This window comes from Xiphias gladius, chromosome 17 (assembly GCF_016859285.1).
Source record: "Xiphias gladius isolate SHS-SW01 ecotype Sanya breed wild chromosome 17, ASM1685928v1, whole genome shotgun sequence".
In the NCBI taxonomy this organism is placed as follows: Eukaryota; Metazoa; Chordata; class Actinopteri; order Istiophoriformes; family Xiphiidae; genus Xiphias; species Xiphias gladius.
In genome coordinates, this window is record NC_053416.1 from 17,154,159 (window position 1) to 17,179,011 (window position 24,853).

A 24,853-nucleotide genomic window follows, 5' to 3' on the forward strand; every position below is an offset into this window, starting at 1 on the left:
TGTCTTTTTGCTCTGTGGCTTTCTGTTCAATATATCAAAATGAAGGAGAAGTTTCTGTGAAATAATGAGTTTCTATGCTTTTAGCCAAAAACGCCCATATGAGTCTTACTGATTAAATTTACTGTCAAACTTTTTGAGATCAAATTAAAAACACAGTAAATCAATCTAGCAGTGTGGCAATTCGCTCCAAGATGAAACCACAAGTACATCCTAATTTTAGATCATTCCATCTGTTTATTCCAGCGTTATACTTCAGTTTGAGTTACTACATTTCATTGTATCGTGGCAGGAAAACCCCATTAACCCTGGAGGAAAATTACCACACCGTCTGAAATGTTGACAGTGTAGGTGCTGTGGACACACCCAAAGACAGATCCCAAATCACACCTTACTCTTCTCTCAGTGCTGAGTAATGGCAGCTGTTTTCACACACACAAACTGCTATCTGAGGCGGCCTTTGGTGTGATTACAGAAGCTTATCAGGTTAAATGGAACTGAAAAACACTTGAGCATATAGTGGCATGTTATCCATAGTACCAATAACTTTTGTGTGATGCTTTGGTATTGCCTAGTTCCTTCTTTCCAATTCCAAAAGATACATAGAGTATGCTGCAAACTTCCATACAGGATCTTCATGGTTTCATCTTAATTTGCAAGTGCCTCCATAGTTTTGAAGGTTGTCTAACATAGCGCAGAATAAATGACCTCCTGATTACATCGCAGCTTTAAGATATGTGTCGGTTTGCGATCATACTGTACTTAATGCACTTGGTTTAATGAAGCATCCCGTCACTGCACCGGCTGTATAGATATGGTGAAGTTAAGGCTTCAAGTCATTAGATTATCCTGGTCTTTCCCACCCGGTGTTAACATGAAATACTGTTGAAGACATGTACAAATACAAAATTCAAATAGTACATCGAGAAGATAGTGGTATCACTGATGTACAGTATAGTTAAAATACCATCAATAATGTACAGTGGTATATACAGTGCAGTTTTCTTTAGGCCATTATTTATGCTTTCCTCGATGCAAAAGTCCTAAATGCAGTCTGTCAACTCAGTGATTATACTGTACATAGTTTTCAGATAAATTATCAATTCAATCTGTCTGAAGGGCAAATTTGGGGGTTGTGGTTCCCAAACTTTTTTGTTTGTGCCCTTTGAAAACTATAGAAAGGCAACTCCTGCCCCTTACCAAGGCTTACGCATTTCCTCATATTTCGGATTTGTTTACCTGCTCAAATTGTCTGTTTAATTTGAATGATTTTTAGAAACCCGAAGCGATAAACCCATCCAGTGTTTTACAGGGGAAAAAAATGAAAAGATACATTTACCAACTACTAGAATTGACCAAACAATACACTGTGTAACTACTGTATTACCATGCCTGTGCAACAATGTTTTACGATTTAAGACATGACTATGGTAATGGTTCTTAGCGCTGTAGTGTTTTTGTTGCTGTTTCAGAAGAACAGGAACTGCTGCAGAAATATCTGAAGTCGCTATGATAAACCACTGTTTCTTTAACTTTTACTGAGACCCAGTGGATGGTAGGCAAACAGAGACTCACGTGGAAGGAAGCAAACTCGTTTCGATGAAACAGACCACAAATGGGAGTTACGATGACTTCAAGCTGAAGCAAGTGATGTGGAGGGCACTGGAACACAACATTTTTCCTGAATGCATCAGTGGAAGCTCACGCAGTGCAGAGCACATGATTCGTGACAAACGACACAGTGAAGCATCCGAGTGGTTAGAGGGATAAAGGTGCATTTACACAAGTCACACAACAGCTATTTTAGTGACATCAGGAAGAGAGAAAAAAGTAAATCTCTCAGAAAATACTACTGCAAAATAAACTTCACCTGCAGTAAACTGGGTGCAGTATCTGATGCTTATTGGCAGGTTTCACACTATAAATTAGTATAAATTAGTATAGTATGAATTACATTTCATTTTCGAATAAACAGTCGCTGAAAGTAACCCAGTACTTTTACTCCACTGCTGTACGTAAGTACAATTCTGAGGTACTTACTACTTGTACTCTCCTAAATTTGAGCGGGAACTATTGTACTTTTCACTGCACAGCTATGGTTAGTAGTTACTTTGCAAATACTGGTTGATACAAAATATCATGTGTTTATTTACTGTGTGTACACAGTAAATAACTACTGCACAATATGTGAAATTGTTTCATATATTAGTTTTATACCTGTAATAGTTTTATATCCTGGCCTGCTGCAACATTAAAATGCTACTTCTGAAATATTTGTTAATACTTTACTATTCACTGTATAAATACGCTTTATCTGATAGATCAATCCCAAAACATGTGAATTAAAGTGGCTTGGGTCTGCTTGAAATGGTCACTCATGGGATCTATATTGGATTCGAACTGGATTCATTTGACTTCCAGTGCAGTTGGCGGAAAATTTGAAACTGCATAACAGTATTTTCCACCATATCGAAGATGAATATATTCCCCCATCACCTATGACCAGAATGGATTCTGAAATTTCTATACCCAGATCCCCCTCCCACTGGCCTTGAAGGGAGTGAAGACTTGTCATATTTTCTTTCATTGATAAAGAATATGTTACCTACCTTTCCCTTTCTGGAAGATGCGGTTTCAATGACTGAGTCTAGGAGTGTGTCTGAGGGCTGTGAAATGAGGAAATGAGTGATATTTGAAGAGAAAACACACAAATTTCCCCGCCCGGGGATCAATAAAGTGTTATCTTATCTTATCTTGTGAAGCTGCAAATTTGTTGAAATTCTGAAGAATTGTGACCTGGAGATATTGAATTTCCGAACATTCACATATATAAATATATGATAAGCCAAATAAAATAAGCCGTTTATGAACACGTCTTTGAAAGAACAGACCCCCATGACTGGGCCAAGCCCTGAATAAAGCATCTGTCAAATGTGGCAGGAATGCGCGGCTCTTTACAACTGAAGGGAGTATTGAGAATATACAGATCTCAAAACTGTCTGAATTGTTTACAGATATTTATAGAATGAATAAAAACTGGGTTACATGTTTAATTGGCTGTAGGCTGTGAATATAAAATGCTACTTGCATGTTAATGCATCTGTAATAGAGGGGCCATTTTGCTGCATTGAGAGTATTTATATTTACTTTTGACCCTTCAAGTGCATTTTGCTGATCACTTTTATCCAAGTAAAATTTTGAATGCCAGAGTTTGACTTGTGTTTATATTGTGGTATTGAGAATTGTACTTTATTAAAGGCTATAAACACTTCAGAAAGACAAAGTTCCTTCTCTATGTTAACATCTGTTTTTATCTCTAGGTTGTGTAATAGGGTTGTTTATTTGTGTTTGTCATTATTGTCTGATGCAATAAGTAATGCCACCATTTCAGTTTCAGAGGGGAAGTAATTATATTGTACTAATAATACTCAGGGACGGTTTATTTGTGTGTGTGTCTTGGCAGCCGCTGATGCAGTGATGGCGAGTAGCAGAGGCAGAGAGAAATGTTAGAGCGGCCTGTGAACTCTCCGTAGGCCCATGCAGTCATTTCCTCAGTGACTGAAAGTAAACACTCTCGCTTTTTTTCGGAGAGGAAGTGACTCAACTCTCTTTGTCTCTTTCTCACTTTTGCCCCTTGCCCATGTCACCCCAAACACTGGCTGGCTCACGACATCCTTACAGTGGTGCAACTTCACATTTTTATTAGCACATTCACTTTTCCCAGGCATACCAGTGTATGACAGGAATGCAGTGAGGTTTTGCTGTGGAGGCCTTCTGCTCTCTGGACCAGCTAAGCTGGAGTCTGTTTCATTCAGAGTGGACGGAAGCGGGTTTGCGATATTATTTGGTCACATGCACGGTTTGCAACGATATAAAACAGTAATTTGTTGCAGTTGTTGGAAGAAGCGCAACAGCCAAAACTGCAGGCACAATAAGTAGGGAAGTCCTTCAGTCATGTACAGTACTACACTTAATAAGAGTTTTAAGGTTCTTGTGGTTGTTTCTGTCAGTGAATCTATATATACATGACTTTATTTCATTACATTATGGTTTTATTTAGTAGTTTACCAATTAACAGGGCTTTCTGATTGATCAGTATGCATAGCTCAGTCACATGCTCATACATTGTATTTTCTCCCCTCATAAGCTCTCATCAGACACAAAGGTGTAGACAGCAATATATTACATGTCAGGATTTCTTATTTTCAGAGTGACACACACAGCTGTGCAGCTATGATTTGCAGAGTGGGGTCTGTGCGGGGGCAGCAGAGGAGAAGACAGGAGAGAAGGGTGTGTGTGTGTGTGTCTGTGTGTGTGTGTGGGGGGGGACAAGGAAACCACTTTAAGCTTTGCTGCTGCGCCGCCTGGCTGGCCAGCTGCCAGGTTTCTCCAGAGAGGGTTGGCTAACCCCTTCTCCTCTCCTCCCTCTCCTCCCTTCTTTCTCTCCCAAACCCACATACGCACTCTCTGCAGCTCTCCAAAGCGACAGGCGAGAAGAAGAAGAAGGAAGAGCCACAAAAGCGGGGGTAACTTTTGAAACAACGGCCAAGAGGGCACCAAGAGACTCTAAAGATGCCAAGCGTGGCGGTTTTACAGACGGATCACTTGGGTACGCGAGGAAAGTGATTTTTTTTTTTTCTTTCCCCGTAAGGAGAGAAAACAGGAGGGAGGACGCGCTTTTTTTTTTTTTTTTTTTTTTTTTTTCCGCCGCATGAGACGTCAAATATCTGCCTCGGTTAACAAAGCAGGCGCCTTCGAGCTGGAGCCGAGCCCCTCAGCTTGTGATTGAATGTCCCCGGGTCTCTGTGGAGGGCAGTGAAGGATGCCAGGATGCCCTCTCTGATCTCCCATCTGCTTGTCATCTGGCTGAGCGTCCACAGGCTGGTGTGGTGCACGGAGCGCTCCTCCACACGGGAGCGCTTCAAGGTGGTCATCGCTCCTCTCATCTGCAAGCGGATCTGCCTGAAGGGACAGTGTCAGGATACCTGCGAGCAGGGCAACAACACCACGCTGATCGCGGAGAACGGGCAGGCGGCCGACACGCTCATCGGACAGGGCTTCAGGGTCGGTGAGTGCGAGGCTGCTGGAACAATGCTCTTTATTTATGAGGGGATATAACTAGGCCGCTGCGATTAACTAATAGCGCTGCCCTGACCTCCGGGTTTCTAGTTTTTCCCCCTGCAGAGACGGACAGGGGCCTGTTTGGTTGCTTATGAATGGACGTTTTGTGGAGGTATCTGTAAATACCACCTGGCATGAAAAAAAGTGACATATCAAAATAATCAGACAACCCCCTAACAACTCTCTATCGCTATCTGTAACAGTGCAACATATTCCACGATCACATGTAAAACCTTGCTGTCAGATCGGTGAAGTGTAGCTGAGTAAGAAGTACGACTTTTGCCTCTGTCGTGAAGTAAAATGTCTCTCAAATAAAATACTTTATCAAGAAGAGCACACATACCGTATCACAAAATGGTATTTCGGTCCAGGGCATGTCCTCTGTGACTGTACCACCTTTGTTTAACCCTGTCAAAAATATAAACTATGACCTCCTGTGAGTGATTAGCCAGGCCAACATAAACCCATAGAGACAAATATCAAGGAGATATAGGCATCATATCGTAGCTCAGTGTAATACAAGCTACTGATATCCACCATGGATTCATGGCATTAACATTTATTTCAAGTGGGTATAAACTCTGCTTTGCAAATAAATCTTCGGTTAAGATGAGGTGAGGTGGGTTTACCCTCCACTGCACTGAAGGAAAATGTTCCCATATTACACTTTAATTAGTGAGGCATGTCTCATTACATAGCATATAAATGTACTCTTAAGATCTGTACCCCCCCCCCCCACTCCAGTGTCTGGTTGGCATGAGTGGAGCCTTTCTGCGCTGTATCAGATCAGCTGTGGTGAGGCATGGAGCCTTGCTGTCTAAGTCAGTCTCTTGCCCAGAACTGGCTCTCACCGGTCCACTTTCCTCCTACCCGCTCAGTGTAGAGAATGAGATCCTCAGCGAGACTTATTACTCGTTCAGAGAGGTTCAGCTGTGATGAAGTGAGCGTAAAACTGGTAAAGGAGCTTCAGCCTCTCACTGACGTCTCTGTAGTGGACATTGGCGTCCCATAAACGATGGTCCAAGTCATTTCTGTCTTTGTATCAGCAGAGGCTGATTATTAGTCACTTTGTTTTTCTCTGTTTCAAAATATCTGAACATGGCACGATATAAACCCTGTGTTCTTAACAAAACTAATACATTAACTACTACATTACACTACGCTAAAATAATAAATTACAGATGATAACAGCACTTCAGAGGCAGCGGTACGTGATGCAACGGCTTCATATTTCCGTGGACATCACATTGGTGCCAGAACCATTTTCCATTCTTTTCTTTCTTACAAAAAATAGAGCACATTCGAATGAACTGCTCCTCATAACTCAAATCATAACATATCTTTCTACCTTTAAAATCCCCATTTTTTCCCCCCACTACATTCTTAATTGTGATTTTGTCCAGAGTTTACCAGTCGCTCTGAATGATAACACATGTTTTTATGTTTGGATTTTAAAGGAGAAGCTTAGATACAGTACTACTGAATGAAAAATGGCTCTTAAGCAGTGCCTTTTGTCTGTAGAAATACAACAAGGAAGTCAGGAAGAATAAAGCATAAGACAGTTATTGACTCTAAGGTGCATGGTTGTGGTGCTTCTTACGGTTATCACACACAGTTTTTGCAGTACAGAGGAGTTGTAGTTTGTCATACAGATGTAGTCTCTCCAGCTGTTTTCTTAGGTATGCCCATGTGGAAGTAAGCAGTCTGGATTTAATCGAGGTCAAGTGAATCCTGCTTGTAGCGCCGTGACAGTACTCTTCCTCCTTGACACCGTGTAGAGTCGGGAGAGCTGGCTTAGATACCAGGCCTCCCTCTTCTCCTCCGGTTTCTTTGTGTTGCGTCACGTTTTGGGGCTTCCGTGGCAAGTAATTCAAGAAAGACATTTTAAATTCCAGGAATACATCAGGGTGCTTCACATTTGGCCCCGGATAGTGAAACTGCTCTACAGTCACCTGTCTCCAGGGTTTCACAATCAAAGTATCTGAAAACAGACCCTGGCTGAGTTGTACGAGTTTTTGCAGCAGCGGATAGTGGGTTTGACCTCAGCTTGGAGAGGAGATGTGTGATGTTCAGTGTCAGGGCTGGAATGTAGTGTGGACAAGTGGAAAATTCTCTCTGCTGTGTTAAAAGGGCCATGGCTGTAGCAGCAGCAATATGAAGACTTTTCCATATTTGAGTGGTTGTGACGTCAGCACAACCAGGCCAAACCCAAACCTTTCCTCAAAAGAAATGCAGTTCCTGTCACTATGTGGAAGTGCAGAAATACATTTGTACATCTGTGTACTTCGATATGCACAAGGACTTCCACAGTAAGGTAAGTACTTTTCTGAATTTGGCTGGCCTTTGGCGGACAGGCCAAGAAGCAGTCAGGTTTTAGTGGTGATCTGGATCCAGGAATCCTGCCAACAGATGAAGATCATTTTTATGGCCATGACTTCGAAAGTAATAGAAAGAGAACCTGTTTGAAAACGACCTTTTTTTTAACCTTCACAGCCCAGGTTGACATGATCCAGTGACTGAAAACATGGGGATGACTAACACACTAACTGGGGACGTTGCTGTTACATAGTATACGTCTGCTCCACTGAAATATTTAGAAAACATATAGCTAAAATCCTAAGGGAATGTTTACAGGATTGTAAATTGATTTAAACAAAAATTTCAGTGAAATAACGGATGTCCCAGGGTTAAACAGTTGGAGAACACACTGGAGAACATGTCAGTGTTGGAAGAGGTCTGTGCTTCCAGGGAGTTGTTTTCACATTATTTACTTTTTCTGACCAGCTGTCTAAAACCGAAAGCATTCCATTTACAGTGACATGAAACAGAACCAGCGAATGTTTCCTTAGTCATGCTGGTGGCGTGATCCATGACTTTGGTCTAAACTGAAATACCGACACATATATTGGATGCGATTGCCATGAAATTTGGTTCAGACATTCATTTTCTCCTCGGGTTGCATTTTTCACTAAAAATAGTAGCCCGGAAGGCGCGAGAGTCTCAAAACAGTGCACTTGTGGGCTGAGAAACAAAAACAATCAGCCGAAAGACATCAAAACGCTCCATGCAAGTCACTATGAGCAATGCCTTTCACATTATATATATACATTTAACTCATACTTAATATAAACTTATTGATTAAAGCTTTAGACATTTACTCTGTCAATTGCTGTCACTTGTTCCAGCAATATACTGGAGTAGATTTGTTTGCCTGCATTCATGAGCTTCCTTATTAAAAAAAAAAAAAAAAGTTTATTCACGAACATCAATCATCTTAATTTCATTCGAGCCATAAATGTAAGTTATGACATGTTTGATCTGCACAGTGTGTGATTATGCTGTCCCAGTCTGAGACAGACAGACAGACAGACGACCACCCAGATGTTCAGCAGAGCAGATCCTCTCAGTCTGCTGTACATGAGGACAAATCACCTGAATGACAGATCGCTTTGTACTTTATGACCTATTTGAGAGAGCTTCTACTGAGCTGTAACACTGCACTTATTGTCAGTGATTACAGAATATCTGTTATGGTTAAGCAAGTAGCAATTAGACTCAGTACTGGTCTAAATTAATGTACAGTATACACAATACATCATAGCAGTCTATCTGTGCAATCACCATTTTACACATGTTCTCTGAGCTCTACCATATACTACCGTTCATATACTGCATACTTATCAGATTAAGAAACTTTATCATTAACAGATGAACACTTACTTGACGTATTTAAATCTGAATGACATAAATACCATTGCAATTAAGGTAAAATGTGCCAGATATGCTCTGGTCGTATGTTTCCAGGGAATCCACATGTCATTAATAGATCTTTATTTCTCCGTGCACTTCCTAGAACTGATGAACGTAGGGAAACTTCAAAGCCTGGTGAAGGCAGAGGCAATGTTATCATTTATGTCAGGAATAAAAGAATGAGTTCATCTTGTGCTGTTTATTACACTTGAATTTATTATATAGCAAAGCATTCAGAAAGAGTCAGAAGGGATCATGAGATCATGCATGTGACAGTTGGTGGACGTTGGATTGGCAAATTGCAAAATTGTAAAAATCTTGAATGAACTTTGCATGCTGCGATGGCATGTCTCTCTTGAATCTAATCTTGTTTACTGGCAGATGAAGACTGCCTTTGAAATTATCTCCATGTGTTTGGCTTACAAATCATCCAACAGCCAACTTCTTTATTTTTTCTACTGCTCAGCACTTGCGAGCTTGCTGTAAATTGTAGGATAGGGAGAGGAAGAGAATCGGACAATGCTTTTTCGCTTCTTGGGGGCCAGGCGTTTTTGTTTATGTGTATGAAACTGTCTCACACTTTGCCCACTTGTGAATGGAAGAGTTATGCTTTCAGTGGTCATCAAAGATATTCCTTCAAGGTAGGTTATATAAAAATAGTATCTGTAAACATGCCTTGGTTGTTCTGACCGAAGTATGTTTTTTCCAATAACAATAAGCCCAAGTCTAATTTTTCCTTGCTGTTGCTGGCACAGAGGTATCCCATCTGTCAGGCTTACTGACAGCAGCCGCTCAGCTCCCAGACAGTCCTATGAGCTTTATCTGTCCTCTGCATCTCCACAGCATCTCATCTTTAACAGGGCTCCAGACGGCCGGGCTGCTCTAGATTCCCGTCTCTTTCTGGGATAAATAAAAGCACAGGACCTCATGATGGACAGGAAGTGGTCTTATCATATCTAAGTCTGGGCTTGTCTCCCCTAAAATGGACATCATGAGAAGTGGATATGGCTATTTCAGGATTTCCCATGTGGTTCTGTATTTAAAGTGACAGTAGTAGGCCTGTGGTTTGTTTTGGTTTTCCCTTGGCATGGGTCAGAGATCCATGGGAGCCTGAATAAAGAAAAGTCAGTCAAATACAGTAGATGGAGCTGGTTCTGCTGTCTCTCTGTTTAGGAGGTGAGTTTATTTTACCTTTCAAAGCCCTCTGCTCTTACCCAAACACTCTTCTTTCTCTCGTGCCAATCCTGGGGAAGGCGGTCTAACACGGGCGACCAAAAACCTGCAGCACTCCGGATTTTTGCCACAGGTTGGACTGAGCTCAGAGGCAAAGTTGGGCACGACTCCTGCGCTCACACCCTCTCAAACACAAACACACATGCTTGGGGAGGCTCATGCACATTCATGTGCAGCTTATTTATCGTGGAAGCTTCTTACCTTTGGCGTCATGTGTGTTTGCGGGCTGATCTTCAAATCCGTGTCAAGGGTGTGTTTTAATATTTTTGGATGCACATTCTATCACCTCTCCCTGTCTATTTATGCATACTGGGGAAATAATACAGGGGGTTATTTGGGCGTGCCATTTTCATGAACCTTTTACCATTGTTTCGCAAGTGGGACACTATTAGTATGTAGAACTTTCACAGACTCAAATGAAATTTTCTAAGAATAGGAACATGTATGTATCAATGGATTAGGCTTTAAAAAAGCACACCCAGTCATCAAAATAAACAAGGTACAATTCACAGATGGGTAAAAGGCATAAAACATAGTTTCTCCCTACTATACCTTCAAAGCAGTCAGTCAGTTCAACCGTGTGATAAATATGTGAAAACCTTGTGTGTGAATTAATCACAAGGGTTTAAAACTGTCCATTTGTTTCAATTTAGGGCAACCACTCCCAAAAGAAGGGTGGTTGTTACAAGGGGTAAAGCCACAGTAATTTCTTTCTGTATTTACATTTGTCAAGGTTGCGCCACAACAGTAATTCAGAGCAAAAATCCTCATCTTAGCAGGACTTTCCCATGAAATCAGACTCCTCCATGTCATTACTTCCTGTAAAAAAAGCCCATTTGGTTGTGTAGGTTGAAAAAAGCATCTTGGTAAATTCAGTTTGTTAAACAAAGCAGCAATTAGAGGAGTTTTTTTGAATGTCACAAGAGAACAGTGTATGTATTTGCATGTGTGCGTGTACCTAAGTGTCTTTGGTGCTCACGAGTAGTGTACTGAATCCAGCTCAAACAAACAGCCTTCTTTGCCATCTTTAACACTCTCCTCCATTTGCTTAGCAAGGGGGAGAAATGGAGCAGTTATTTAAAGCTGCTCGGAGGAATGCGAGCGCTAGGGACTGCACCCACACCATGCAGGACCCTGTAGCTGTAGTGATTAGCTAGTGTAAACAGAATAACACAGCCTCTGCCAGCGCTGCCTGCTGCCGTGGCCTGAGCGTGTGCAACCTACAGACATTACCTGCTACGCTCTCCAGTGCTAAGTGCTGAGTATCCTGCAGGGCAGGTATCTGACATAATCTCAGCGGAGCACTGTCAGCACTCCTCTACCTGCCTTCCCTCCAGTTCCTATAGCCAAGGCTTTTAGACATTCATTATATGACATCATCCATATTTATGCCAAGATCCTGTCTGACTCCCTGGCTCTCTTTCCAACAAACATCCCTGCCAGAGGAGAGTGACAGGGTAACGCTGGATCTGTGCCCACCCAAAACTAAACTGAAATCGCACCACATATTTCCATGACATGTAAAAATAACATTGTGCCAGGCAAATTTCGATTTCCATTTGGATGATTGCGAACCTCCTTACTAAGATCCATCCTGATCTTCCAGACAATGGCTGCTTCAGTTTCTCAGGATGAGTCTGCTCATCGTCATCGTTGCAGTTCTGTAAGGTTAACAAACTGTTGTCTTAGGCTGACTGTTAGAGGTAATGAATGCCTTTGGTGACGGTGGTCGAGTCTGGAAAATGGCGGCAGTATTGTTTGGATAGCTGAGGCCGAGGCCGCTTAGTTTCGGTGGTTTGATGGAGCACAGAAACCTCTGCAGGGGGAGGAGGAATGCGTACGCAGGTTTGTGTTTTCAAAAGGCAGCGATTATGTCATTTACTCCCAACGTCTGGATCAGCTGTAGGAGTCTGACCCACTTCATACGTTGCTCTTTCTCACTTCGTGTGGTATGTGGTCTCACAGTGCCAGTTGATGGTAGGCGTATTTGGGGATGCGGTTTCCTGCTTTGGAGCTGATGGTAAAGGGAAGCGCGTCATAAAATGAAAGCCGTTCCCCTATTTTTAAAGAGTGGCTCTAGCGGCATGTGTTTACAGCTTATGGGACCCAGTGTTGTTTAGTCAACGTTCTCTCAGGTCACGAGAGATGGTATTGGATAGTAGTAAAACACTACAAAGGGGAATACTCATGGGAATACTTTTTAAACCTAGATTAAATGAAACTTTTGACAATAACATTTAATCAATCAGAGGTGCTAGTGGTGCTTTATTTACACAATATATCTCGTTTGCTTAATATTTACAAAAACCAAAGTGTAAAAATTTCGAGATGAGATTTTACAGTGTCTTAGGTTAGGGACTATTTTTTGGCCAGGTACAGTGACTTCCTGGAATCCCTGTTGGTCGCCTGGCAACCTAGAGGTGACAACAAGATGTATGATGTGATGACAATGATTATTAGCTGATGGACCCAATAAAAGACGCAAGTGAGAAAAGATGTTTGAGTAAATATTTTTTGAAGTGTTATATCAAAATATGCTTGGCTCTACATTAAATCTGAATCAATTTGTGATCATTTCCTCCACTGAAACTCCACTGATATAGGATAAACAGTAGATACAGTGATATAGTATAGAGTTTAGTAATAAAGGGCTGTGTGTTACAAGTCTGAATCTGCACCATGTATCACAGTTACAGTTAAATGTAACAATTGGAAAACTCCGCTTGTGGTAACACAGCTCGTGGTAGTATCACAATGTTTAGTCCTGTATCTGTCTGAGCTGACAACACCGTGGAATTAATCACATGTTGACCAAAAAGTATGGCTTCCATTTTTATATATCTGAATGGTTCGATTCAGACTCGGACTGAATCATAGTGAAAGTGACCCAATGAGCATCACCACTGATTTCGGTGTCTGAATCTTGCAGAGTAGGTAAATTGGTATTTGTAGTTCTGCCAGAATATGAGTGTGTTGAAAGACAGGGACAGATCAGGCCATTGTATAATCTGTATGGTGAGAGATGATGTGTGCAGTAGCTTTCGGTTCAGTGGGCTGGGTTTTTTTTTTTTTTTTTTTTTTTTTCAGCTGTGGTTTGTAGGGCTGTAATTTGTTGTTTTTGTGCTTGGAGGGTGCGGCTGCGGCTGAAAGGACGCTGTGGAGGGAGGGGGCTGACAATGCGTCATCTCCAGACAGGAGGAGTGAGTGGGTGGTCACAGGGCACTCAGAGGGCAACCCTTTCTTTCGTTCTTTCTTTCTTTCTCAGTCAACAAACATACATGCCTGTGCAAAGACTTTTTTTCTGTTCAGCTTGTGAAAAAGGACAGACTAGTATAATTTCCCCACTGCCAGTTCCTTCCATTAGTTTTCTAAAAATATGAAAAATGGCGTCCATCTTTTCATGGACACTCATGGTGTCTCTTTTAAGTACATCCTGTTAGTTACACTAGGCGTGCTGATTTAGCAGTTGGGGAATGTGCAGTATGTTTTTCCTTAAAGGAAAAAAAACTGTCTGGGAATCACAATAATCCCACTGAAACGTCACACTTTCTGCTCTCTGGATTTTACATCTCTGCTTCTTTATTCCCTCACTTTCCCAGATACTGTTTATAATATCTTCCCTCTACCATCTCATGCTGTGAAGAGATCTGTCTTTCTCATCTTGGAGAGAATCATGACATAAAGAAGAAAGAGCTCTCACTCGTATGTAACATGAAGCACTCTTCAGCTTGAAGACAAAGACTTTTTTCCCGTTTTTCTGCCTTTTTCTTTTTCAGTTTAGTTCACTCTTTAGTTGGAGTGAGCGCTGCGTGGGAAAATTATATGCTTCCTGACTGTCTTGGAACATACCTGCAAGCTGACATTCAATATTAAGTTAGGTTTCAAAGGCATGTCAGCAAAGGATAAAGTCAACTTTCAATGTTTTCTTAGCTTAACTGAAGCCTTATATGGGAAAAATGCAGCTATACATTTAATGGCAATACATTGTGTCTTCTTTCACTTTGTTATTGAAAGAAGACACACTGTAAAAAAAGTAATTGACTCACTACTTTGTGCAGATTCAAATCCCATAGATGCAAGATGAGTAATCCTTGAATGGGATCCTGGATAGTTCTGAACTTCCTCCATTTTCTTTGACAAGGCCATGTGGAAAATGAGGTCCATGATACCATAACTCCTTCACATCGACAAGTCCAACCCCCCACCATTCAGCAAGTCGGCCCTGTTCATGCCTCACATTCATTCAGACCACCAAATAACTCTTAGGTGCATTTGATTTTTAATCACACACCACCTCTAGTCTCAGGAATGTGTTAAATCCATAAAGACAAAGGTGTGGTACAAAACAGAAGAGTGGCTGCCTGTGAGAGGCTGAGCTGACTGGCGAGGAGACCCAATGGGCGACTGCGTGTCATAAATTCTGCTAATGAACTCTGAGGTGATGATTTAAAGGGAAAGTCCACTGGAAAGTAAAATCCTTGTTATGATCTCAACTTTAAAGCTTTATGCTCTTTGCAGTGTGTAATGTGGTGCAGTCACTTAACCACAGCGGCTCTCCAGGAGACAGCACACCCTCCGGTTAATAACTCACATGCACAGACGAACACACCCGTTCACATACAAGATCTGCAGAAAACATTAGCCCTTGCATTGCCAGTATGGCTTGAACTTAAATGAAAAAGTCAGATGTAAAGGGGTAGAGTCACTGTATGTTATTATAAGATACAAATTATCCAGTCCTGCTGGAGCTCTGAAGACAAACAGAAATGAGACACTGATTTAAACTTTGAAAATTGGATGCTGTGTGGAGCTGGGATGAACCCCTTTTTGTAGAGTTATTGACTGGATTTTGCCAAAAAGTTTATAACCATCACTGCTGTTAAAATGCAGTTTTTAGCCTTCATTCTGATAAAAAATAAAGGGGACATTTAGGTTGGGAAAATTGTACGATTTTTCCACTTATCAAAACAGACTAATGGATGTTCCTAATAGCTCTGTGTGCAGTTTGAAAGTATGCTGAACAATCACATCAGCCTAAGCAAGGCAATTTTAGTCATTATACATAACCTTTAGTATGATTTTAGTTATCTAGGATCTTTTATTTAACTTGCCATGTAAAGTGTCTTTGAGTATCTTGAAACGCGTTCTATAAATAAAATGTGTTATTATGAATTTTTCATTACAAGTAAACCCAATATGTGTTAAATTAAAATGTATACAGAAACAGGTAACAGGTAAAAATGAATATAATATATATGATACAAGAAGACAGTAACAAAAGAACTGTAAATCAAAAAAAAGTACACCATCTACAATTTATATATATTTTTTCACATCACAAACATTCTTTAGAACATCCTATTAACTATGGAAGTCTACAATTTTCCCTGCTGCTGCTCTTTGCACATGTAAAATTGGACATTTGACATTTGATGATCCGATTCTATGTTTAGAATGATATTAGAGGCTTTGTAAATAATGCTCCATGTGCTCTTTATGCCAAAAGCATGTTCAACAGACCAACAAACTGCACAGAGACACGAACAAGGCATCTTTCCAACTGAGCTATCATTAATATCAAGACCTCATACTTTTATTTTTTGTGACACGTGACATGCATAAAAAACAGTGTGTTTCATGAGTCACTGTAAAACTCACCAGTCACAGAACAGCCATGAGCCAGCCTGTGAGATTATTATGCACCAAACAGAAAGTCACAAACACTGCATGTACTAGTAGGCAGTGTAGGAGAATACACACTATGCACGCAAACACTGACCTAATCAAGTAGATTTGGTGTGGGCTCTGATGTGACTCCCTCTCATCCTTTTTATTTGTTATTGCCTTTTATTTATTTTATTGTTTTTCATTTATTTTCATATATTTTATTGGTGTTATTATAAAATGTTCATCAATCTATTATGTATTCATATATATATATTTTCCTGTCTTATTATCACTTAATCAGTAATCTGTAAAGCGCTTCTTTAACTGCACTAACCCGTACAAGGTGCTATACAACTAAAGTTCGATTTGATCTTGATTTGACTGGTCCACATTAAGTACAGCGTCTTCCTAATGTGAGTGTTTCGGCTATCAGCTGCAGACTCCGTTTTTAGTGCAACCTCATGTTACCTCACATAAAAATCCTTTCTGTTCGCTCCATGGGAGATGAACATTTTCAGTGTAAGAAAAAGAGAGCGCTATCTCCTTTATTCTTTTCTTCTCCAACCTTTGAATCTGTACTCTATATACGCGCCTCCCGAGTTGATGTATCTGAATCGTATCAGGAGGGAAAAGCTGGATCTATGCATATACTAGAGTAGTGGTACACTTAGTAGAGACAGCTCTAGCTACAGTGATTTTTAAACAGAAATGACTCATTGCTGCCTTTGAATGATTAATGCAAAATTGACATAATTTTAGTCTAGACAACACCTGTACAAACTTTGTGCCCAAACATTTTTATGGAAGTTCTTAGAGACAGGAATAACCCTGTCAAGACTGTAGGAGGAGGTGTGCTCACAGTTGCAGCTGTGTATTGCACTGCGTGTTGTATGGCATCACACTGGGCTTATTCTGACATCAAAAGGTTTCATTCACATCACCCCCACCCCTGTCCCCACCCAAGAAATATAACCCAAAATGTGTAATACGATTCCTCCCCCTTCCTTTGTGTTTATGAGTTTCATCAGTGTGGCATTGACCCTGACTGTGCTACATCAGAGTACGTGGTCTCATTCAGACACCATCCCAGCCAGACGAGGCCTCAGCCTAGACTTTCCCTGCATTGTATTTCCAGTCTATGTGGGTTTAGATTGTGTAATCACATTTGGAAAGCGGTTCTTTTCCTGACGTTCTGCGGCTGCAATCCCAATTTTCAACCCCCGCATCTTTCCCAGTTTCCTCTCATTCTAAATCCAGTACTGGGATGAAATCGGAACCATGGAAACTCTCTTATATCAGAAGAAGTTGAACTAAGTTGAGTAGTCCGTCTTCAGTCTGTGCTGCACACCTACTATTTCCTGGGTCTTCCAGCTTGATTCTGCGTGTTGCTGCCTGCACCTATTCCTTAGTGGTTAGAGACCATTGTCACATAGTGGTAGATAGTGGAAGACAGCTTCTTAAATATCCATCTTGCTTCAGATTTAAAATTTTGTACCCCTGTAGTTGGCTGTTTTACGGAGGTCCTTTAATTTTTCTGCCTGACTTTCACTATGTGAGGATGTCCCTGCTGTGTTTAAAGTGATCTAGTCTCCTAATTACGCTTCAGCCCAGACTCCCTGGCAGTTCGCACCTAATTACTTCCATGTGTGCACACTTGGCTCAGCAGCAGAAAGAGGCCTCCTCTCCTCTTCTCTCTTTTCTTCTGAAACCTTTGGATATTTTCTACATCCAATTTCTAGCCTGGATTTTATTTCTTAGATGGGTTTGATTGGGTCTGAAAAGTGCTCGATCGAGCTCAAAATAGTGAACGGCAGAGTTTTTTGCGGCTCCAAATGGCAACAAAAAGTAGCCACAAAATGTGTAGCTTAACACTTATCATCAAATCATGATAGAAACTACTCTATGCTTGTGTTTACTGGCCAGGGCGGTCTGTGACGCATTATAGTGAAAAGTACCAAAGGGGGAAAAACACATTACTGAGCCGTGCTTTTTCACCTAAACTAAACGAACCCCTGTTTTGCGATTAGTTGTATTTGTTGTAGTAACAGAAGCAGAGGTGGTAATTCAATGTACAGAAACCTACGTGTACAATTTGATTAATTATGTTTTTGTGACACATGTTACTTTGGTGTAAACGGTAGCACTGGATTTTATGATGCGGATTTGAAGTAGTGGAGATGATGGACATAAAGAACGGCTGTAACACCTGATGTTTAGCAAGGTCATGGCGCGAAGGAGGAGGAGGCACTGAATGACAACAATATGATTTTTTAACGGTATTTGACAAGGAAGGTATAATTTGATTGGTTGTGGTCTCAGGAGAGGAAGAGACAGGTGAAATAATTCCTCTGAGTTGAATAAGAGAATTGCACTAACTGGATAACAGTTTTGACTGTAACCATAGTAAAAGATCGAATAATTCGGAGTAAACTGATTGGATGAAATGCCTTTTGGAAAATAATAAGGCTGCGTATTGAACTGAACTGTGAACATTGCACACAGCATCAAAAACTGCTTCATTTTTCAGGCTTTTTCATGTCTTTGATCATATTTAGGGCTGCAACTAACAGTTTCATTATTGATTAATCTTAGTGTCTTGATTCATTGTTTGGTCTATAGAATGTAGTTAATACTAGTTACTAGGTACTATTGAAAAATGCCCATCATAGTTTTCCAGTTTTCTTCAAATTGCTTGTTTTGTCTGATCATTGGTCCAAAACCTGAAGATACTCCATTTACAGTACTAGTACAGAAGAAAACCTCTAGAGATTCATGTGTGAGAAGCTGGAACTAGGGAATTTTGGCCATTTTTGCTTAAAGGAATAGTTCAGGATTTTGGGAAATATTCGCTTTCTGGTAGAGTTAGATTACAAGATACATATCACTGTAATATCTTTCCATTAAGTATCGGGCCAGCACACAGTTAGCTTAGCTGAGCACAAATACTGGAAATGGGGGGAAACAGCTAAGGTAACAAAACCTGCCTATCAGCACCTCTTAAGCTCACTAATTAACATGTTATGCCTCTGATTGTTAAATCTATATGAAACGGAAGCATAAAAACAGTAATTTGCCACTTTACAGAGTGTTGCCCGGCAACTCCTCAGAGCCTAGAAAGACTTTAAATGAGTCTAATTAATTATCAAAATTGTTGCACATTAATGTCTGAATAATCGACTATTCATTTTAGCTTTAATCAGATATTTACTGAAATTGAAAACAAAGTTCTTCATTTATTCTGCATTTTCTTCTGAATTACTTGTATGGCTGTTTGTTTTAAGATTTTCATGTAGGATTAGAACATTCAGGAGTTTTTTTGCATTGATTAAAGGACAAAGGTTTTGTAGAAAAATATGCTTATACATGCTTAAACATGCATGCAAAGTAAGATAAAAAAACTTTTTTTGGTAGTAATTCTGAAACTCAAGGATATTCGCTGGCTATCCCTGGCTGAACTTTCACCATTACATCATTAGTTGTCTTAGTACTACTAGTAATACTGTTTGGTTTCAGTTTTCTTTCTGATCTCTGCCAGGATTTATCACCTAGTTGCAGTTTTCCCCAACCCACCACTCTCTCCCTCCCTCTCTCTCTCTCTCTTTCCTCTGATTGTTCTACTGTGGGAAGTTCAAAACCAACTGGACTTAAAATAACACAATGGGGGACCCTTTAAAACTGTAGCGGATACTGTATATGCCACGAACCTCTCTCCAACCAACAGCTTTCCCATAGATTTCAAGATCTTTCCCATATGTCAGAATGAAGCTGTTAAACAGATCAGTGACTTTACCTGCTTTCCTGCTCAGACGTTGCTGCCGACTGGCTGGAGGGACCTGTAAGTCCGTCAAGCTGGTGTAACTTTTACAGTGGTACAGTTCAGAATAGATATATTACATGGCCCTGCTCAGGCCACAAACGTTTGTGTCTGTCTGCCATATTTATTATATATACAACTAAATCATCAGGCTGTACACGTGATTATATAAACATCAGTCTGTTGCTGAAGTAAATGGATCCTAAATCAGCTATTTCATTCATATCAGGCTATATCGTTATATGCTTGTGTTGCTCATGTTTATACGTTTTTACTCTTCCTCTCATCTGATGTGATTCATAGCTATGAACTGCTGACCTGCATGACAAATCTCCTCCTGTCTCTCTCTCCACAGTTGTGTGTCCCCTGACATGTATGAATGGAGGAGTATGCAGCTCGAGGAAGCACTGCCTCTGCCCGCCTGGCTTCACCGGTCGGCTCTGCCAGTTTCCACTCCAGCAGACGCAGCAAGCGCAGGCAGCGCGAGGCAACAAGCAGCCTGTCTACCCTGCATCTTTGAAGCCAGACAGCCAGAAACTAGTGGAGCAGTCCGCCATAGGGCGTACTCAGTTAACGCAAACACATTCAGTTTTCACCTTACCTTTGTCACAAGTAGGGCACCACTCATCCGAAGGTACCTGTCCTTTGCCTCAGCATCTCTCGGTTGGTTTTGAGTGATGGTGAAAATATATCTTGTGATACATTTCATTCCTCTGATTTCTACCTTTTCTCAATTTCAGTGCAGATTAATGTGCGTGTTCATCACACGCCGGACACCTCTGTTGTCATTCAGCCTCTCGACCAATCAGATGCCAAGCCTCCTCACAAGACAGGGCCGCGCCCGATCCCTCCAAGACACAAACCAAAGGGGCGCTGCTTCCAGGAGACCACACCCAAACAAGCTGTGAGTTTAGTCACATTCTGCAGGTGTGGACATTGAACCTGAATGGGGGTTTTTTTTGTCTGTATTTATTTCCACCGTTAACTTCTCTCTGTCTCCTCTTGCCTTAGTGTAACAGCACCCCACTTCCTGTTCTGACCAATCAGGAGGATTGCTGCGGCAGTGTGGGGAATTCATGGGGACAAAACAAGTGTTATCAGTGCCCCAAACTACCAAGTGAGTCATAGTGTACTTCAAGAAATCTCCTCTGCTTTAAATGTTCATTTTACTTCATTTTCAAGCAGCTCTGAAACACTTTTTACAGCTTTGAAGATGTCATGCATTCTGCATTTACTTGTATCTATTGTTTAGATTCAGACGTGAAAGTGCAACAAATTGTTTTCATGCAGTAATCCTTAGATTTTTATCTGATCTACATCTTGTGTGTTCCTGGGAACAAATGATTGTTTATTGAGCCGAAAATGTCAAACATTCTCAGCAATTTATGCCTTCCACTTTATGAAATTATGGCCCCCAAGATTAAAACAATCGCTTCATACCTCTATAAAAATGCGCTTGAATGTGTACATGAAAGTTAACGGTAAGGTGGGGTAGGGAGTGTTTCAAACGTTGGGAAGGGAAAAAAATTACGGGAATTACACACAGACAGTGAGACAGAAAAAGAGAATGTGGAAAATAACCCTCTACTTAAGCATGTTCCTATGGGCCTGCCCAGTGCAGGACTGTCATCACATTGCTGAAGATTGAATTTCAGAAGATGTTGGCTACTCAAATTTTTCCACTCTGCTGTTATTCTGCCTCTCAGTTCTGACTCAGACAATGCAGCCTTTGACAAAAAAACCTGATACTGTGCGTCTGGTTAGTCTTTAGACAACTGGATTCCTGCCCAGAGTGCTGCCTGTTTTGTTAAATTCATACCCAATTTATAAACTCCTATTTTTTAATGAAAACGGCAAAAGTAAACTGTGGTCTTGCCCCTGTCTTCATTGTGCTTTAAAAATGTTCTTGTGAGTGCAGGTCTTCCAACAGCGATCTAATAAAACTGCCTTACATGTTTTCACTCCCTCATGGAAAATTGGACCTTCTTCTGTGTTAGAGGTTCAAGGCTCCTTTAGAGGAAGAAAAATACATTGTTATCTAACTGTCAGAAAAAAAGAAGAAAAGTGTTAAAGGACAGGGTTTGACATTTTGGGAGATACGCTTATTTGCTTTCTGGCGGAGAGTTAGATGAGAAGATTGATACTGTTCTCATATCTGCACGGCAAATATAAGGAAAGAAGCCTGTTATCTGAATGTTAGCTCATAAACAGCTAGCCTGGCTCTGTCCAAAGGTAACAAAAGCCAGCATTTTTACACCCCTCATAACTCACTTTAAAACAGCAAACTGATGTTTCTACACTTTGGTTTTTATACAGATTAAGCAAAGGAGCTGTAATGTGTTAATTGGTGAGCTTTAGAGGAGCGGGTAGGCGAACTTTCTCTGGTTTCCAGTTTTTGTGCTACGCTAAACTAATCTCCAGCTGACTTTGGACTTACATTTAACACACAGGGCTATAAATCTTTTCATCTAACTCTCCACCAGCAAGCGAATAGGTATATTTCTCAAAATGTCAAACTTTTGCTCGTCGAAGTTGGCTACGGTAGCTACAATTTCGTCCTTTTTAGAAGCACTTGTAGGTGTCTTTTTTAACTTCTTTTTAATGCCGTTTCCCCCTGTTTCTGGTCTTTATGCTAAGCTAAGCTAATCGAGTCCTGGCTCCAGCTCCACACTTAGACATGCGAGTGGTATCAATCTTCGCATCTAAATCTCAGCAAGAAAGTGAACAACTGTATATCCCAAAATCTCCCATCTATGCCTCTGCTTTACAGAATGGTGGTTTTCCAGCAATAATTGAACCCCCTACAGGACTCATTATGCTTCAAATGGAATGAGGTCTAAAGACAAAAATGTTTAAATATCCATTCTGAAGGGTGACCCTCACAGGCAGGTAGAAAAGCCTACCATCATAGCCTCCTCCTGGTTGCATCCTACTGCTGATCTTATCGCTGATCTTTCTTCAAGATTTGATGAGTAAACATCCTGTAAAGTTTCACTATATTATTAAATCTTTAACTTTTGGTGTTGGAAATTCCTCACTTTATACAGGCTAAATACTTACAGGAGCTAGAACTCTATTGTTATACTAGGTGTTCAAACCTCTACTGCAACTGGATTATTGGGTAGGGCTTTTACAGTTTTATTTTGGTTTGTATCATGCATCTGTATGACAGAAAAAAAAAAACCAAGTAATTCACTCATGCTTTTCTCATACCTTTCCCTCTGTGGTTTACTATGTCCTCTCCTCCCTCAGATGCATCAGTCAAACAGACCATTGTGGAAGACTATGGCTCTACCTGTCCTCAAGGCTATAAAAGATTCAACAGCACTCACTGTCAAGGTAACACAGGCAGGATGTAGCTTATAACAAGGAGAGCTAAGAGCTCAGTTTGGGAGTTGTCTCTAGCGTTTCCAGTTTTTTTTTTTTTTTTTAAAGCTGCAGTGCCACGTGCATTCTGAATGTATTTTACACTTGACGGTATATCAAAATAGCCTTTTCATTTTTGCCCCCCACCTCACGACCTTGAAGATATCAACGAGTGCTCCATGCAGGGTGTCTGTCAGAATGGAGACTGTTTGAACACACTGGGCAGCTTCAAATGTTCCTGCAAGGCTGGTTTGGTGCTGGACAGGAATCGATGTGTTGGTGAGCAGGAGCCCTTTCTGGGTTTTCTCTCTTCTCTTCTTTTCACAGAATATCCACATTCAACTTTAATTTCAAAATGGGATTCTGTTCTGGCGAGATAGAACATTCCCAAATGTAACCCTTTTTGTTTCCTCTGTCAGAGTCTCCAGCGGAGCAGGCTCAGTGTTTCCTGATAGCGTCCGAGGCCCGGGGCTGCGAGCACGCGCTGCCAACCCCCCTCACCCAGGAGATGTGCTGCTGCACGGTGGGCAAAGCCTGGGGCCGTAACTGTGAAAGATGTCCTCAGGTGGGCACAGGTGAGTGGATGCAGACTGAGAGGAACAGTTACGGGCTGAGAAAATGCCCTAATGATGCCCTACTGAAATGTACAGTAAAAATGAGTTGCTGTTCATTTTATGTGGGTCATTATGTCAGGTCCTACTGCATGCAAATACATTTTATGAACACAGTTACTCTAGAAGTTATGATAGAAATTTCATACTTTCACCACAAGTTTACACTGTATATTAAATGATTATTCTTCATGGCATAAATGTATGCTTTAAGGAGTTTTTACTGTTTTAAAATGTAACGTTCATATCAATCTCACTCAATTGTGGGTTCATCTTAATTGATTATTTTATCAGTTGTTCTTGTCTGAAGACATTCTAATAAACTTGAAAAGTGGAGATGTAAAGTTAAATGATCTTGAAAGAACTGACCCGTCTTAAAATTAGAAATCTCACACATAATGAGTAATAAAATGTAACCCTTGAATGTTGATTATACTGGTTTGACCTGGTCAAATCATCATCATCATCTTATTACTCATTATGTTTGAGATTTCTAATTTTTTCTGTATTTAATTAATAGTTAATATACTCTGGGATGCTACAATAAATCAGGTTCCATTTTGGCTCTTAATACACTCTATAGTTAATATTTATATTTCTTTATGCTGTCTAATGTCTAATGTTTTTAATAACACTTTGGAAGTGGGTGTATTACTTTTCAAAGCAAAGTTTGACTTCGATAAGTAACTTTTTTTTATGATGTTCATACATACTGTAAACGATCCACTGTGCGTGTGCGTAGTTTGTGGTTTTCAAATATCAAAAGAGTGACTGGGCAAAAAAAAATACTTTAGTGACTGAACTGGCTGCATGTATTTTGTAGTATGTGAGATTTTACAAGGTGAAATGAGTAAATCCTCTCCTCTTTTTCCACATGGCGCTCAGTGGCCTTCAGTAAGATCTGCCCTGCCGGGAAAGGCTACTTTCTCCAGAATATCAGAGAGACTGTGGCCTTCCCTCCCATCATCTTCCCCCGGAAACCTGACAAGGAAGGTGAGTCAAAAGCAGCTGAAACTCAGGGGTTCTCTAAGGCATCGAACATTTCTAACATTTTTCTCCTTTGAGTCCTTACTACAGTTCATGTGAATTCACAGTTATAATACCCCTTTCTCTTTTCCTTTCAGAGCCAAAGCGGCCGGTAAGACATTATTTCTGTTTTTAATGCAGTGATAACAGCTGGTTAATTTTAGTTGTTGTAAGATCTGACTAACTCTTTCCATCAGGAGAGGCCACAAGAGACGACGACCCCTGTGCAGGCTCCCACCAGCACCAGCAGACCTCGTGTGCCTGGTAA

General features: G+C 40.7%; 1 protein-coding gene across 3 annotated transcripts in view; it reads left to right on the plus strand.

The window, feature by feature from the left end:
* The first annotated feature begins 4,456 nt into the window (after positions 1-4,456).
* The window catches only part of ltbp3 (latent transforming growth factor beta binding protein 3), a 38,801-nt gene continuing 18,404 nt past the window's right edge, over positions 4,457-24,853 (plus strand). For all 3 annotated transcript variants that reach the window (XM_040150181.1, XM_040150183.1, XM_040150182.1), the window contains exons 1-10: positions 4,457-5,065; positions 19,938-20,216; positions 20,323-20,486; positions 20,594-20,699; positions 22,835-22,921; positions 23,111-23,227; positions 23,368-23,523; positions 24,445-24,552; positions 24,684-24,697; positions 24,783-24,849. In XM_040150181.1, the coding sequence (XP_040006115.1) occupies positions 4,828-5,065; positions 19,938-20,216; positions 20,323-20,486; positions 20,594-20,699; positions 22,835-22,921; positions 23,111-23,227; positions 23,368-23,523; positions 24,445-24,552; positions 24,684-24,697; positions 24,783-24,849 (1,336 nt within the window). In that variant the 5' untranslated portion in view covers positions 4,457-4,827. The remainder of the gene's footprint in view (positions 5,066-19,937; positions 20,217-20,322; positions 20,487-20,593; positions 20,700-22,834; positions 22,922-23,110; positions 23,228-23,367; positions 23,524-24,444; positions 24,553-24,683; positions 24,698-24,782; positions 24,850-24,853) is intronic.